The sequence below is a fragment of the Podarcis erhardii genome (genome assembly GCF_964252035.2).
Source record: "Podarcis erhardii genome assembly, chromosome: 1".
NCBI lineage: Eukaryota > Metazoa > Chordata > Lepidosauria > Squamata > Lacertidae > Podarcis > Podarcis erhardii.
Window position 1 is genome coordinate 30,307,423 of NC_138497.1, and position 15,919 is coordinate 30,323,341.

A 15,919-nucleotide genomic window follows, 5' to 3' on the forward strand; every position below is an offset into this window, starting at 1 on the left:
GAGGCCTTTGGACAGAAAAAAAAGCTTGCTGCCTGGGGTTCTATTGAAGTTATTTTTATAAAGTAGCTAAGCTGCTGTTTTGTCTAAATTTTTGTGCAGTCCAGCCAGCAGGATGGTACCTTTGCCACCTAGATTATAACAAGCAAGATAATATCAAATGAACTTCACACACAGAATAGTCAGAAACACTTTTTTCTTTTAATCTCCTTTTACAATTGTCAAAACATGATCAAAGGTTAGTTCTTGTTAAGTGCTTTAATGTAGTTGCATTATTATTATTATCATTATTATTATTTACTATTATTATTATTGAATTTATATACTGCCCTATACCCGAGGGTCTCAGGGCTGTTCACAGAATAAAACCAGAATAAACCAGTGCATCTCCCTCTCTTAGCAGGACATCATTCAAGTTGTGGTTCTTCCTAGATGGTGGCACATAGAGTCCCTTTATGGGCAAATTATTATTACTATTATTAATTAATTAATTAATTAATTAAATTTATATACCACCTGTCTCAGGGCAGTTCACAAGATAATCAATTTTTTAAAAAAAGTTAGGCCCAAATCTTCCTCAGTAAAAAAATGGGGCAGCTTTAGACTCTTAGTTCTGAAGGGGTATCTGGCTGCCGTGATGGATGGCTGGTTTGGAACGCTTCCAATTCCAAGAGAGCTTTGTTGATTCTGTTTATTGTGGGGAATGGCGTAAGATCCACTTTAAACCTGCCAAGACAAATGAATAGTTAGACATAGAGGCTGTGGTAATTAATGCAGTGATTAGGGGTAAACAAATATCTCAATTTCGCTTCTCTGTTTCTCATTTTCCCAATCTTAAATAGTACTTCATTTTCTCACAGCAATTTGACAATAAAAAAATTCATCAGCATCCTAGTGTGTGTGTGTGTGTGTGCGCGCGCGCACACACACACACACACACACACACACACACACACACACAGAGTGTTTCCCCAACTGCAGTTTTCCAAATCAGTTTTCCCCAATTTAATGCATTTTTGTATGTTCTTTTCACTAACATACACATTTTCATGCACACCCTACCCCAGTATATGCATTTCTGTGCACATCACTTGGCAGGAGAAATGCACCACAAAACTGGGAGAAGTGTGAATTTCTAAGGATGGCATTGTTTCGGCTCTTGTATTGTTTCAGAAAGTGCAGATTTGCATTTAAATGTAAACAAAATCAAATATTTCCCCTATCCATAATAGCAATATATTCTGAGAAAAAATGCTCCACCCACAAGCCATGATCCAGTGAAATAAGCTCTTGCACAAAAGCTTCATTGGTGTAAATGCTTTCCCCCCTATTAATTGTAGCATGCATTTCAAGGGGGTGGGGGTGGGATTCACTGGGATTTTGGCTGGGGAGGGAAGGGCTAATCTTCCCCTGCATTTACTTTGGTTCCCTCATCCTTGCTGTTAAATGAACGAAAATGGCTGTTGTGATTGTCAGTGATGCACTAAGCATCTTGTGTAGCTAGATGTTGGCAACCGAAGCAGGAGCCATTTAGGCCAGGCTTCCTCAACCTTGGCCCTCCAGATGTTTTTGGCCTACAACTCCCATGATCCCTAGCTAGCAGGACCAGTGGTCAGGGATGATGGGAATTGTAGTCTCAAAGCCTGATTTAGGCAGAGGAGAAACAATACAGAACTGGGATGTGGGAGACAAAAGTCTAGTGAACATCCTAGTTCTGGGCTGTTTAGGTGAGAGGGTGGTGTTTTACATGTCATCTTGAACTGGGATGACTCGCTGCCTGCCTTCCAAGTGTAGATTGGAACGCTGCACTTTTTAATTTTCTATTTTTCTTAATAAACACAAAGTGATAAGCAATGTTGGGCACATTCAGAGTACACCCATCTAAGTCAGCAGACCTAAGTCATTTTAGCCATCTTATTTCAGTGGGTTTATTTCTAAGCACTGTGACTTCATACAGATATCGCCCATTGCTTCATACAATACATGAATGTCGAAATATAAAACATAACAGCATTGCACTTCTCCTGACTTCCCTTCCTCCCCAACATTTTCTGGAAGTAGAATCCCAATGCAGAAAGTTTATCCAATTTGTCTGCTACTTCAGTAGGTATTATCCTACCACCCCAAGTATGACTGCCAACTAGGCCAATGGGGTCATATCAGTTGCCCTAGCAACTAGCAAGGCATAGTTCTGCTTACCTCCCGGCATTGAAAACTTGGGGAACCAAGCAAAGGTCAGCCATGGTTACCTGCAGAAAAGCAGAAAGAAATGTTAAAGCAGTTCCAAGAGCCCTTCAGCTTTTCAACCTAGCAGGGATTGTGTTTTCTCAGAGTTAAATTATAGTGGTGATATTTTGATGTGGCTGGAATATCTGCTCAGAGACTGGTGGAATGACAGTGGAGAAGTCTCTCTGCTTCCTCTTCTATCTAATATATCAGAATCATAGAATTGTATAGTTGGAAGGGATCCCGAGGGTCATCTAGCCCAACCCCTGCAATGCTGGAATCAAAAAAGTGATCGGTGTCATGTGATGGCGATGATCCTATGGGAGGCACAGCGCTGAGCAGTTTGATATTAAAAGCAATGAGAAGAGGCAGGGAATGTGGAAGACAAATTAATACAATACCAAATTCTGCTTACAGAAATATCTTAACGGTTTGACATTAAAAAACGTACTGTAACCCTTTGCAATTAGTTTGCTGGGAAACTCCAGTTCACTATTTTCTGTAGCTGAGCTCATTAACTGGATATGGATTTATTTATTGTGATATTTATACCCCTGCCATTCCATTTTGTATTAGAATACTCAGGGCAGCTGATATGAACAGTTTAAAAAGTATTGTGAACCATTTAAAAATAATCAGGATTTTTTTTTTAAAAAAATAAAGCCACACACTTGAGCAGCAGATGAAAACAACCAAGACAAAGTACCAGGTATGATTAAAATCAGCACTTGGTAGCTGGCAGGCCACTTGGAACAGGAAAATCTCTAGCTGATGAAACACCATTGAAAGGGGCTAGATGGCTCACTCAGGGCTGTTTCAACTGACCTACGTGAATGAGCAGCATCCTGCAGGTGAAGATAGTCCTTTTCAGGTATCCTTTTCAGCCGTGAAGTACTGTATTAGATTTGCAGTATAATTTGGGGGCATGTGTGGACTTTGGTTAACCATTGTTATTTTTGTATTCAGATATGTTGGATTTGCATTTGATAATTTGGGTGTGTGCCCGCATGTGGCTTGCTCTCCTGTTCCCTTTTAATTCTCTGCTGGCTGGGTGCAAAGGTGGGTCTGGATGGAGGAGATGACGGCAAGAATATAAGTGCATTAAACAGAACTGGATTTGCAAGAACCCCTTTCAACTAATGTTTCCTTGAGACACCCGAAAAGATCTCCATGCTTTGGGGCCTTGGAAGGAGAAAGAACGTAATGGCCACTCCCCCATCTCTGTACATACAACAACCAGAGTAACAGCTTGCACACTATCCTATGACATTTTGATTGGGCTGCTAACAGTAGCAGGTGGCAATGTTGCTCAACTTTTGCTGTAGCGAAGAATATGGGGGTAATGTTCAGCCTTTTGCGAGAGGTCCCTAAAACGGTTAACTGGGGTAGGGAGAGAAAGGAATAAGTACGCTTGGCCTCTGCGTTGATACCAGTGCACAGATAAGAGAACATAGGAACAGCTTGCTGGATCAGGCCAATGGTCCATCAATCCAGTTCTCTCTGTGGCCAACCAGATGTCTATGGGAAACTCACAAACAGGACCTGAGCACCAGAGCCCTCTCCCCTGCTGTAGATTCCAGCAACTGGTATTCAGAAGCTTTGCTGCCTCCAGCTGTGGAGACAGAGCACAGCCATCATGGTTGGTAACCATCAATAGCTCTCTCCTCCGTGTATTTGTCTAATCCTCTTTTAAAGCCAATGAAGTTGGGGACCATCACTGCCTCCTGGGGGAGCGGCTTCCACAGTGTGACTATGTGCTGCATTAAGAAGCACTTCTCGTCTTTATCTGCCCTAAATCTCCCAACATTCAGCTTCATTGGATGTCCACAAGTGATTTCTTGACTTAGGAAATCTGGGGAGTTCCTTGTTGGCACCCTGGTTAACCAAACCTTGGTAATTCTGAGTTTCTCATTATCTTGGTCCTCAGAGGACAGGATCGCATCTTGCCTTACCTCATCCCCAACACAGTAGCGCCCAGCTGTTTCACGCAGGATCTGCTCCAAAGCTCCAGGAAAAGAAAACAGCATGTTGTTGGAAATCGAGAACACACTTTTTGTTTTTCAGCATAGACAAATCACACTGCTAAATTTGGCATTGTTTTCATAAAGGAGCATTAAACGTCCTGGTTATTAAATGGCAAATACCTGGACCTCCCAAGGAGAATATCGCATCGGTTTAGCTTCTCCCCTGTTGGACCACATGTTTATGCAGGGGTGAGGAAGCCAATAGGCCAGATCCATATTTCCCCAGCCCTACTAGGTCAAATTTGAATGATAGGTGTGGGTGCCCCCTTGCCAATCACCTGACATCACTATGTCAGATGCTTCTGTGATTTGAAGTCCCAGCTGTTGGGACTTTGTTCAAAGCACAGTGTAAGGCTCTTTGAAAGCCCTTTTCCAAACAGCCTTATGCTGCTCTTTAAACTTGTGCTGCCTGAGACTAATAGGAGCTTAATCCAAAGCAGCTGGAGGGATACCAGATTGATGGAGGCTGGCTTAACTATTCCACCGGTGTCTTCCAGTACAAGCCAGACAGGAAGACAGCTTTCTCCTCAAAACCTCCTACCTGGCTAGCAAGTGACTAAAGTCCAGCTAAAAGTTTCAACCTGGGACTCACCTTTGAAACCACGAGAAATGCAGTTCTTTGCCCATTCTTGCTTCTTCTCACCAAACTGCTCCAGGACAGTCAAGTTCTGAGAAAATGTAGGAAGAGCCAGAGTTAGATTGCCTCTACTGTACAACACCCAGAAGCTTCACTATATGGTGGCTAATAAGTAAATATTAATAATAAAAAGAGAAAGAAGGTTGGAAAACTACTTTTGGGGTGTGTGAAGGTATGGCAAAGACAATTATTCAGATAGTGAGGCTTTAATCTATGATATATTGCAAGGGTAGCTAAGCTGTGTCTTTCTAGGGGAGGAACTCCCATCATCCCTGACCCTCAGTTAGGGTGTCCTGGGCTGATGGGAACCAGAGTCCAATAACATCTGAAGCACCGCAGATTCACCACCCCTGCTGTAGTGTTATGTGCCTTTTGAACCTTAAGGCTGAGGCAAGACAAATAGGTATTGTCTTGCTTTTATCTCTAGGGACTTTTTTGTCTGGAACAGATACAAAGAAGGCCACAGACAATGGGTACTGAGTGAGCACTAGTACAACACAGTATGAGGGCAGGGGTCATCTGCAATACTATCTGTAGAAATTCATTACTCCCACCTTCTTGGCAGAACAAAATAAAAAAATTCCTTCCAGTAGCACCTTAAAGACCAACTGAGTTAGTTCTAGGTATGAGCTTTCGTGTGCATGCACACTTCTTCAGATACCTGAAGAAGTGTGCATGCACACGAAAGCTCATACCTAGAACTAACTCAGTTGGTCTTTAAGGTGCTACTGGAAGGAATTTTTTTATTTTGTTTTGACCATGGCAGACCAACACGGCTACCTATCTGCTTCTTGGCAGAGGCCTTCAAGATGCCCTTTTTACTGTGCATTCATGATTATTTGCACTCTCGTGATGGTGTGGGGTGGTTAAGCATGATTCTGCTTACAACAAGGTTCGCACCTGCAAAAGTGTCAGGATAATAATACTATTTTGTGTTCAGTCAGTTCCAGTCCTGTACCTTCCGCTAACACCCTGTTACTTTTTATACTTCAAATGTTGAAGTTTGTTTGTTTTTTTGCACTGCAGTGCAAAAGTGCCCTTCTGGGGGGAAATAATGTTGTAATGTTGAGGAAGCGTTGCTTCCAGTTGGAACGATGTGTGGCTGGTCCAGTATAAATCCACCCCCAATTTTGCACTATCACTGTGTCTTTTATATATTGCAGAATATATATCCGGGGGGGGGGGACCCAATCGGGAGGGGTGTTCTGAACCACAAGCCCAAAGGAAGGCTCATGGGAGTGGTTTGGTGCAAGAACACCAAAGGAGGACGTCAAAAACATCAGAGCGGCCAATTATAGGGCTTTATTAAAGCAGCAGTCTATAGCCTTTATAGACGCAGGACAGATTCTGTGGACAAGCCATTTCCTTGCAGCGGTGTCTGCAAAGGCTAGGAGACCTGGCAAGCTGCTTTGCTGTAAGCCATTCTGATGTTCTTGACATCCTTTGGTATCCCTGCACCCAACAACTCCCAGAAGCCCTCTTTGGGGCCTGAGGTTCGTAACAAGAGACACCGCTTCATTTGCAGTCAGTAGTGAACTCTGATCCAACAGGGTTAAGGATGGATAGGCAGGCCCAGCAACTGGGCAATTACCTGCAAGGGTTGAATTCCAGAAGCAATGTGCTCTGAGATCATCCGCACCAGGGCTCTCTTCTTTGGATCCTGGGGCAGGAGACTAGGTTTTGGACGTGTCTCCTCCAGGTACTCTATTATTGCTATCTGCAATAAGTGGAGAGACTTTTAGACAAGAATGGCCCGGGGGGTGTGTGTGGTTGAAATGGAGACACTAGTTCCCTGATGCAGATCAAGGAGTGAGAAATCTAAAGCAGCAGTTCCCAAACGTTCCCCCCTCCCATGAATTTGATGCTGCAGCAATTGTAATGTGGCTGTACTAGATACTGTATGACTCTTTAAATGGTATTGCTTTTATTTTCTATATATTATAAAATAATTATATAAACTGTAAGAAATAAAAGCAATAGAAATACAATTAAAAATCAATATAAATGTTTAACACAACGGGTGTGCCATTTCCCGTCTTCAGCAAGAAATCCACAGGTAAGCCATGGGTCACCTGAATGAAGCTTGTGCACCACAAGCTCTAGATCTGCTCGGATTAAACCAAGCCTGGGGCTTTCCAGATGTTGAGCATTACAACTCCAGTCGCCTCTCATTATCAGCCATGCAGGCTGGGGCTGATGAAAGCTGGAGTTCAACAACCTCTGGAGGGCCACAGGTTCTCCATCTGTCTTTCAAGCTAATCTGGAGCATATGCTAGTAAAAGCATATCCCGTGTAAGGAATGAATCTCATGTCTCAGAGCAATCAGTATGGAACCACAGGTAGGATGGGAGTCTTCAAGCAACATCAGTGTGGGATTAACTGCATGGTGAAAAGAAACCCATTTAACGGTGCTGCTAGGTGTTCCTATCCCACTCACAATAGCTCTCTTTCCAGCAAGTCCCAAGCCCGCTCCTGAGATCTGGAGTGCAAAGTCCTTTGCCTGGGCAGCAGAACCAAGTAAATAATTAATACAGATTGCTCACTCACCGACTGCGAGAGGGTGATGCCATCAATTTTGAGGGCTGGGACTTGCTGCATTGGGTTCACTGCTAGGTACTCTGGTGTCAGCTGTGGAGACAGGACAGCTCCTGAGGCGTTTGGGCTCCGCTACTGAAGCCCAGAAGAGCAAAGCTTCCCCCTTGCGGAGGCACCACCCTGCCTGCTGTGCAGACCACATCCCGCCGTCTCCTTACCTGCTGCCCTCCATCCTTCAGAAGGTTGACAGGTGCTGAATCATAGGCAATTCCTTTCAGAGCCAGTGCTGCCAAGAGAAAGGGTGACATACAGTTTTATGATGCTACCTACTCCAATTTATATATTTTTATCACTTCGTTTTTAAACGCTCTGAGCACTGTGGAAGTTGAAGCAACAAAACAACAAAAATCTGTAGAATCAGCATCACAAGAACTTGTAATAATATGGATTTAAGAACTAAGGTGTGCTTTAAGAGCAAATATGAGAACCAGGATTTTGTTTCAAAAGGGGAATGTGCTCATTTATGTTTAAAGCAACAGCAGTGGTTTCTGTGGAGCTAATTCACCTTCCTCACTGAAGGTCAAACTAGATGTGACTTGAGAAGACAGGTTTGCTGTTCAGGTGTCTCTGTTTAGCTATAAAGCAAGGGGTGTCTACCACTTTTCCACAACAGGTAAGCATGGATGAGAGGGGGCTGAACTCTTTCACCTTCCAGTTGTTGCTGAACTACAACTCCCAGCCCTAGCAAGCATGGTCGGTGGCCAGGGACACTGAAACAACAAACCAGACACCAGGCTGCTTCACCATGTTCTGCAATCTGGAGAGAGGAATTCAGTTAACATGGCTGATGCTCTATTTGACTGATAGTTGTAACCTCTCAACCAGAGTCAGTCTTCTTTATCTTGCTAGATTATATCAGGTTAAGAGCTTCAACAGACAGAACTTTTAAAACCCAAAGTCTTCCAGCATCTCTTGAGTGTTTCCAGAGTGCATCTAAAGAATGTAGGAAATGCAGACATCTGGATTGTGGTATTTTTATGTAGAAAATATGTATCTAATTAATCACAGCCCTCAGATAAAAAAGACCAGCCAAAGAGAGGAGGAGCTACATAAAAATCCTTATGAGTGCAGAAAAATTTGGGAATTTCTAGATTGCGTACATTGCAATATAGGAGTAAATGCGGCCTGTCTCACAAATGTTTTCTGTCACAGAAGAGGGCTACTTTGCACATTACAGAACTTCCTGCATGTAGTGCACTTTATGCAAAGGAATAAAAAAATTAACCTCATGCGTTAACAGTACAATCCTAACCATGTATGCTCAGAAATAAGTCCTATTGAATTCAATGGGGCTTACTTCCAGGTCAGTGGGGTTAGGACTGCAGCCTGAAACATCACTTTTGATGCACAGTGGAACCTCGGGTTGTGGACGTAATCCGTGACAGAAGCACGTCCGCAACCCGCAGCATTCGCATCCTAAAGCGCCGCGTCTGTGCAGGCATGACTTGGTGCTTCTGCACATGCACAAAGTGTGAGCGGCGAAACCCGGAAGTAACCTGTTCCGGTCCTTCCGGGGTTCCCATGGTCCGTAACCCGAAGCGTCCGTAACATGAGGTATGACTGTATATACAGGCTGCACATGTTGGACACATGGGCTGTGGCCAACTGCTTTCTCCTAAAGACAATCTGCACACAGGTTGCACAGTATTTTTCCATTTTTGCAGTGCAGTCCTATATGAGTGTGAATGAGTTGCACCCTCAAAGTACAAACGTGTCCTCTGTACTCACACAATCTAGGAGCTTTCCTCTTTCCACAGCAAACTAATTTTAGCATTTGCTCCCACTCTTTACCACAAGTAAAGAAGGCACATTTTAGTCTTCAGAAATGGCTGATCTTTCGGATATATGTTTGCTGCCCTGTGGTTTAATAAATCATTTATTAGCTGCGTTTTGGTGAAGAAATGCAAAAGACTCTTAACTGGCAGCATCCTGTAGAATAGGATTCCATGCCTGTGCTTACCAATTCTCACTCTCCAGGTGCAGGAACTTCTGAAATAAGTATAGAGGACTGGCTGCAGTGGGGATGGGGGTGGGACAAGGAAAAAAAGCAAGTTACAATTGAAGCAGACTCACTAATATTAAAATAAATGTTAAAAGTTATCAAGTCCATAGAAAACAGCTAATTTGTTTTGTTTTTTTTCTTTTAGCACAATACAGTCTTGCCATTTGTCTTGTGATTCTCCTGAAAATGAAATTGACTCACTTTGCAAACAGCATGTTTACACAAGAGGGGCCTCACAGATTCCTATTTCTTCTTCTGAAATACTGGCATTTTCCACTGTTGACCCCTCCTCATCGCCCACACCACCCTGCAAATCCCGAACAGCTATAAGATGGAAGCTCACTTTCTAAACTTTCAGTGAAGGTGTGCCTGAAGACCAGCAGCTTCTACTCCAGAGGAATATTATAGCAAAGTGTGTGGGAAAAGTGACACAACAATGCTATGATATCAAGACAGAGCCTCACCTACCAGAAACCCACGTTTATCTCACCTTTTTAGAAGCCTCCATGCTGCATGTGGTGCAGGATTCTCAGAACGAAAGCCAGCTCACACTGTCTAAAACTTGCAGGGAGGGTGAGAGGGAGGAATATTTCCCTTGCAGCCAATTGGAGAAATTTCATAATCCCACCCTTTTAGCTATCAGATGGCAAAACAGAGAAAGACAAAGATCTCATTGCTTAGCACTTTTAGTCAGATACTGCGGTGGGAGACTAGAGCTGTGTGACTTTTTTTTTTTTTGGTAAAATAGGCAAGCTGGGCCTGTAGTTATTTACTGCAGGGACAGAAAAACTGTGGTCCTCCAGATGTTGCTAGACTTCATCTCCTGCCACCATCATATCTGGATAGTCTCTGCCCGAAAAAGAATCTATTAGAAAGACCCTAAGACTTGCCGATCAGAAGGTTGGCGGTTCGAATCCCCACAACGGGGTGAGCTCCCGTTGCTTGGTCCCTGCTTCTGCCAACCTAGCAGTTTGAAAGCACATCAAAGTGCAAGCAGATCAATAGGTACTGCTCCGGCGGGAAGGTAAACGGCGTTTCCTTCGCCAGAAGCGGCTTAGTCATGCTGGCCACATGACCCGGAAGCTGTACGCCAGCTCCTTCGGCCAATAAAGACAGATAAGCGCCGCAACCCCAGAGTCAGTCACGACTGGACCTTTACCTTTCCTTAAAGGATTGTAGCAAAATAAATTTGGGGGTGGAGAAAGTGCATAGTCGAGCAATTGCATAATAACCCTTCAGCAACCGACCTTCAACTTTATTGTGTTTTACAATCAAGCTGGTAAAAGAACTGTAAACAACCCTGAGGTCCTTTTTGAAATAGTGGGTACAAACGAGATAGGTAGAAAGCTTAGAATCCTGACTAACCAGTGCCACAGGAAACTGCCTTATACTAAGACAGACTATTGGCCCATCTAACTGCATTGACTGACAGCAGCTCTCCAGGGTTTCAGGCAGAGGTCTTGGGAGATGTGGGGTATTAAACCTGAGACCTTTGGCATGAGCCACAGTCTCTCCCAAAGGGGATGGGGATATGGGACCAGGATTATTCCAGTTTAATAAATCACAGAACAAAGATTTATGGTGTATCCCTGGTTGCCCAGAAGGCAAAACTCCATCCCGACTTTGTCTCCTGCTCCATTTTGTTGTTTATCAATCTGAAATCCTATACTTCAGAGTATTCCTCACTGAACCTCACAGGATATCCTTCTGTACTTGGTAGACAGGTACAGGGTAGCTCAGTTACACGGGGAAATTGTCACAGCAAAAAGAAGTAAAATGGGCATTAAGCTTTCGTCTGAGCAGAATATTTAACTCAAATGGAAGCCTGGATACAAGGAAAGAATATTCAGGAAAAACAAGAAAAAGAAATACAAACAGCGTGTTCCTCCAAGCACCCTTCACTAACGTGTTGTCGTCCGGATGTTTTGGACTACAACTCCCATCAGCCCTAGACAGCTGGCTTTGCAAACACAAATGTATCTTTTCCCCCTCCGCTTGTTGTAATAGCAACTACCTTCGCTAATGCGGCACACATCCTGTGCAGTCCTTCGTCTTTCTCTAGCCGAAGAACGAAGCTATGATTTTTTTGCTCAACAGGGCATTGGCTAGGATAGGAGTAGCCGCCCCTTCTGTTCCGCGCTGGCGTTTTACTGCCTGCCAACCTTGCATGGAGACTTTGTTCGAGAGTAGACGCTTTTCCCGTGAGTCGGTGGGATTCTGGGAGTTGTAGTTTCAGCTCATTCCAAAAGTCTTAAAACTGGCCCTCTTTATTCCTTAGGATTTAAGGCGGCAAGCACGAATTTAAAAGAGAACACCTCAGAAAATGCACATTTCAGAAAGGCAGCTGTGTCAATCTTTTGCAGCAAAAGCGAAACAAAGCTTGGGCCGCCCAGGACCCAGTTTGGCAAATGAGGCAACTTATTTTACAAAAAGGTAAAATACGGTTATATTCGCTTTGACAACTGCAATGCATATAGCATTAAGAAAATGTCGGGTTAAACTGAAGGCTTGTTTATTTAACCCAGAGCAGTAAAGAAATCACCGAAAAGGTTAAAAAACAAACAAACCAATGTTCCCAGAAAGTGAATTGTAAGCAATCTCTACCCTAGCTCCTAGTTACAATTTTCCCGATTCTCATCCTTGCTTTCCAAAGACCAGTGGACAAAATCCTGGCACAGACTTCGTCTACTTTGTATTGCCCCTCCCTCAGCGGAAAGGCGGAGGGGCGGATGGATGGGTGTCTCACCCTGCTAGGAATTTTATATAATGAGGTGTTAAGTTTAACTCCTCGCCTGCTAGTGTGAGTTTCTGCATCAAATTAATTCACATCACGTTGGCCCAATAAAAATGTCACATCACCTTTAACTATTCTGGGAACCTTTAATTATTTTGCCCATCACGTCCAACAATCAACTAGATCCTCAGATTGATACGTTTATTTTTAATTTCACATTTTCCCCTTTTCTCGGCCAGATCTCGCTATCAAAGCAGCTTGTTTTCCTCTGAAAGAGCAGGAAGTGGGAGTTTTAAATTAGTGAATTTATTGTCTTCAAACAGTTCTGCTAGCCCATGTTTTAGCAGGAACTTTTATATGTACAGATGTCCTTTAAACATGTCTAGCCCTTCTCTGACAGGTAACCCTAGGATACAGTATTTCAGAGATAGCAGCTTGTCAGTCATAATGCAGAATTATGAAGTCACTTCTGATGTCAGCATAGAGTACAATTGACAGTATGATTGTATCTGGATCATCCTCAGTCTGCAAGTAGAGGCAGGAGACTAAACAAGGCAGCCCCTCTGGTGCTGCTTGCTGCCCTTGATGCCACAGTGCTTACAGAGACATGCAGTGGATGCTAGGTTTTATTGAACGACGCAAAAGTCCGCCAATCCATTCTCGCGCGCACAGCCTTGCCTCAAGGACTACGCTTCCCACAATGCAGTGGGAGCCTCTGTAGTTCCCCGCCCTTCGCTCACGTGGGGCGGAACGGCAAACTCTTTTGCCCATCATGCCTTTCGAACGCGGACTCTCCTTCCCGTGGTGCATCGGGCGCAGGCAAGGTAGGGGGGCCGGCAGGAGGCACCTCCTGTCTGGCCGCGAATGCCGCTGGCGGCGAACGACAACGGCCAGGCCGTAGCGGCCGGCCTGCGGCAGCGAAAACCCCTCCGACTGGCAAGCGGCCCTACGCCGACGCCCTCCGCAGCGCGGAGTCCCGGCTGGTTCTGGAGCCCGCTTGGCCTCGTCGTCTTCCTAAGCTTCGCAACCCGCTTCTATCGCCTACGGGAGCCGCCACACGTCTGGTGAGGGGCTGTGGGGTGCCATGGTTACGAGGGCGGGGCTTAGATTCGGAGGCGGGGCTTGTGGGAAATGAGTTTCCATTATCTAGAACCCACTTCATCAGACGCGTTAACTGTTACCTTCCGTTGATAGGTACACAAATACGCTTGTTTGTTAAAAACTGCCTTGATATTTTAATTTTACTTTAAAAAAAATAAGGTGAGATTTAAATTGTATTAAATACAATATATCTATTTTTGGCCCTTCCTCCAAAAAAACAGAAGGCGCCAAATGTAAGTCCCCTTCACTATTTTTACATTGCAACAACCTTACGACAGAGCTTAAGTGGTCCAACGTCCCCAAGTGCAGATCTGCTTAGGCTAACAGTCACCTTTTTACTCTTTCCCTTTTCATAGCTGGGATGAAACACATTTTGGAAAGATGGGAAGCTATTACATTAACCGAACCTTTTTCTTTGATGTCCATCCACCTCTGGGGAAGGTAAATAGCGAACACCAATTCTTGCAAACTTTGAGATCTAAGAACATTTCCTTGACTGCAGAACATTCTCATCCTGGTTCAGTTACATCATCATTGTGTCTAAATTATGTATTTTTATTAGATCAAGTTAGTGCTCTAAAAAGTTATAAACTAGTTCATCTACTTCTGCTTGAATAAGGTCAGTCCTCTTCTCTCTCTAGATGCTGATAGGACTTGCCGGTTACCTGAGTGGCTATGATGGCACATTCCCTTTCCAGAAGCCAGGGGACAAATATGAACAACATAACTACATAGGAATGAGAGGGGTAAGACTGTGGGGCTTCTTAAATAACCAGAGGTCATATATGGAGAAGACCTAGAGTTTCCCTCTTCTCTCTCTCTGCTTCCAATAAAACATATGTTTATGTTTCATGAATGGGTTTTGATTCCAGGTAATACTGTAATCTCCATTTCTAAAGCTGTACTACATCTGATGGTTGTACAGTAATCTAACATTTGGTAGGATTCGGAATGAGTAGAGAAGAGGAATAAAAAAGCTGTGTGCAATGTTCTTTTAGTTGTCTCATAGTTTATGAAATTAGTAACTTCAGTTAACTGCAGGGAGGAGGGAACCAGTCCTTGTCTGTCTGTCTGTCTGTCTCTCTCTCTAGCAGAATTTTCTGTCAGTTATTTTTAGTGCAGGGTTGTGTTTTCCTCATGCCCATGGAGGTATCACTGTCAGCAGTTTTGACTCTCAAACAATATGACATTTGGTGTTGTGGTTAGAGTTGTCAGACCAGGGTTCGAATGGCAACTCAGCCATGAAGCTCACTGGGTCACTTTGGGCCAGTCACTGCCTCTCAGCCTAACCTATATCACAGGGTTTTTTTGCGGGGGCGGGATTAAATGAATATGGGGGGAAACCATCTACATCACCTTGAACTTGTTTGAGAAAGGTGGGAGTGTTGCAAATATAGGGAAAAGGGAGATAATGTAGGTTAAGCTGTGGGATGGTTATATTTTCTCATCGTATGGGTTAATGGAAGCTTTAGAATTAGTGGTACCTCGGGTTACATACGCTTCAGGTTACAGACCCTGCTAACCCAGAAATATTACCTGGGTTAAGAATTTTGCTTCAGGATGAGAACAGAAATCGTGGTGCGGCGGCGCAGCGGCAGCAGCAGGAGACCCCATTAGCTAAAGTGGTGCTTCAGGTGAAGAACAGTTTCAGGTTAAGAACAAACCTCCAGAACAAATTAAGTTCTTAACGCGAGGTACCACTGTATTTGGGCAGAAGTGAGGATGAATGAAGGTAGGGTGGTGGAGGATCAGATTTGGAACTTTTCATCTGTTTTATCTCTAGAGGAATATTTCTATCATGAAATACCGACTAAACATCAGGAAGAACTTTTGGACAGTAAGAGCTGTTTGACAGTGGAATAGACTCCCTTGAGAGGTTGTGGGCTCTCCTTCACTGGAGGTTTTAAAGCAGAGATTGGATGGTCATTTGTTATAGATGCTTTAATTGAGATTCCTGCATTGTAAGGGTGTTGGACCAGATGACCGTTGGTCTCTTCCAATGCTATATTTCTATGAGGGTGGAGAATACTCAGCAGACTAACTTGAGTATACTTGGCTGTGTGTTTTTAAGGTTGGGTAGCAGCAGAGCTAAGGACATGCTTTGTCATCACCACGTGAAGAGTGTTTCTCCTCTCTTTATTTAGTTCTGTGCATTCCTTGGTTCGTGCCTGGTCCCCTTCTCTTACCTCACGGTGCTGGAGTTGTCCAAATCTCTGCCTGCAGCAATGCTTACAGCTGCCATTCTGATTTTTGGTAAGCATCCTCTTCATGTTGCAGAGTTTGTTTCATTAGTTTCTCCTGTTGGAAAACGATGCTTAGTGAAGGAATTGGGCTTGAGAAACTTTAGGTGCTCACGGTCTCCTGTCACAGAAGACCCTATGTGTCAACATCCTTATTTAGTCACAGACTTGTGGGAAGTACCTGAACAAACTTTTTGCCTTCAGTTTTCTGCCTAGTAATAAACACAGAGGATTATTGTGCTATAAATATGATTAGGGTGTAAAATACTTTGAGTGCTTTACACATGCAAAAATGTTTTAAGAGTCTGCATAAAAACAAACAAATGTTTTGAATGTACATATGCCCTGGGTACAATCAAAAGG

The 15,919-nt window shown here is 43.7% G+C and overlaps 2 protein-coding genes across 10 annotated transcripts in view; one reads left to right on the forward strand and one right to left on the reverse strand.

Annotated features, from left to right (window-relative positions):
• Positions 1-176: 176 nt before the first annotated feature.
• On the reverse strand, positions 177-11,652 carry GSTZ1 (glutathione S-transferase zeta 1). Of its 3 annotated transcripts, none has more exons than XM_081866433.1 (9): positions 11,496-11,652; positions 9,440-9,491; positions 7,638-7,705; positions 7,432-7,512; positions 6,476-6,601; positions 4,840-4,915; positions 4,176-4,228; positions 2,197-2,246; positions 177-723 (listed from the first exon to the last, which is right to left on the reverse strand). In XM_081866433.1, the coding sequence occupies exons 1-9, from the start codon at positions 11,514-11,516 to the stop codon at positions 597-599; spliced, it is 654 nt and encodes a 217-aa protein (XP_081722559.1). In that variant the 5' UTR covers positions 11,517-11,652; the 3' UTR covers positions 177-596. The 3 variants fall into 3 exon arrangements, with proteins under 3 accessions (XP_081722559.1, XP_081722558.1, XP_081722560.1); XM_081866432.1 differs by having other exon boundaries at positions 11,493-11,631; XM_081866434.1 differs by lacking the exon at positions 11,496-11,652 and adding an exon at positions 9,972-10,117.
• A 660-nt stretch (positions 11,653-12,312) lies between these two features.
• POMT2 (protein O-mannosyltransferase 2) overlaps positions 12,313-15,919 on the forward strand; it is a 44,641-nt gene continuing 41,034 nt past the window's right edge. For 5 of the 7 annotated variants that reach the window (XM_081860756.1, XM_081860755.1, XM_081860758.1 and 2 more), the window contains exons 1-4: positions 13,046-13,279; positions 13,673-13,757; positions 13,958-14,062; positions 15,461-15,569. In XM_081860756.1, coding sequence (XP_081716882.1) covers positions 13,080-13,279; positions 13,673-13,757; positions 13,958-14,062; positions 15,461-15,569 — 499 coding nt within the window. In that variant the 5' untranslated portion in view covers positions 13,046-13,079. The other 2 variants (XM_081860760.1, XM_081860759.1) reach the window with 2 other exon arrangements.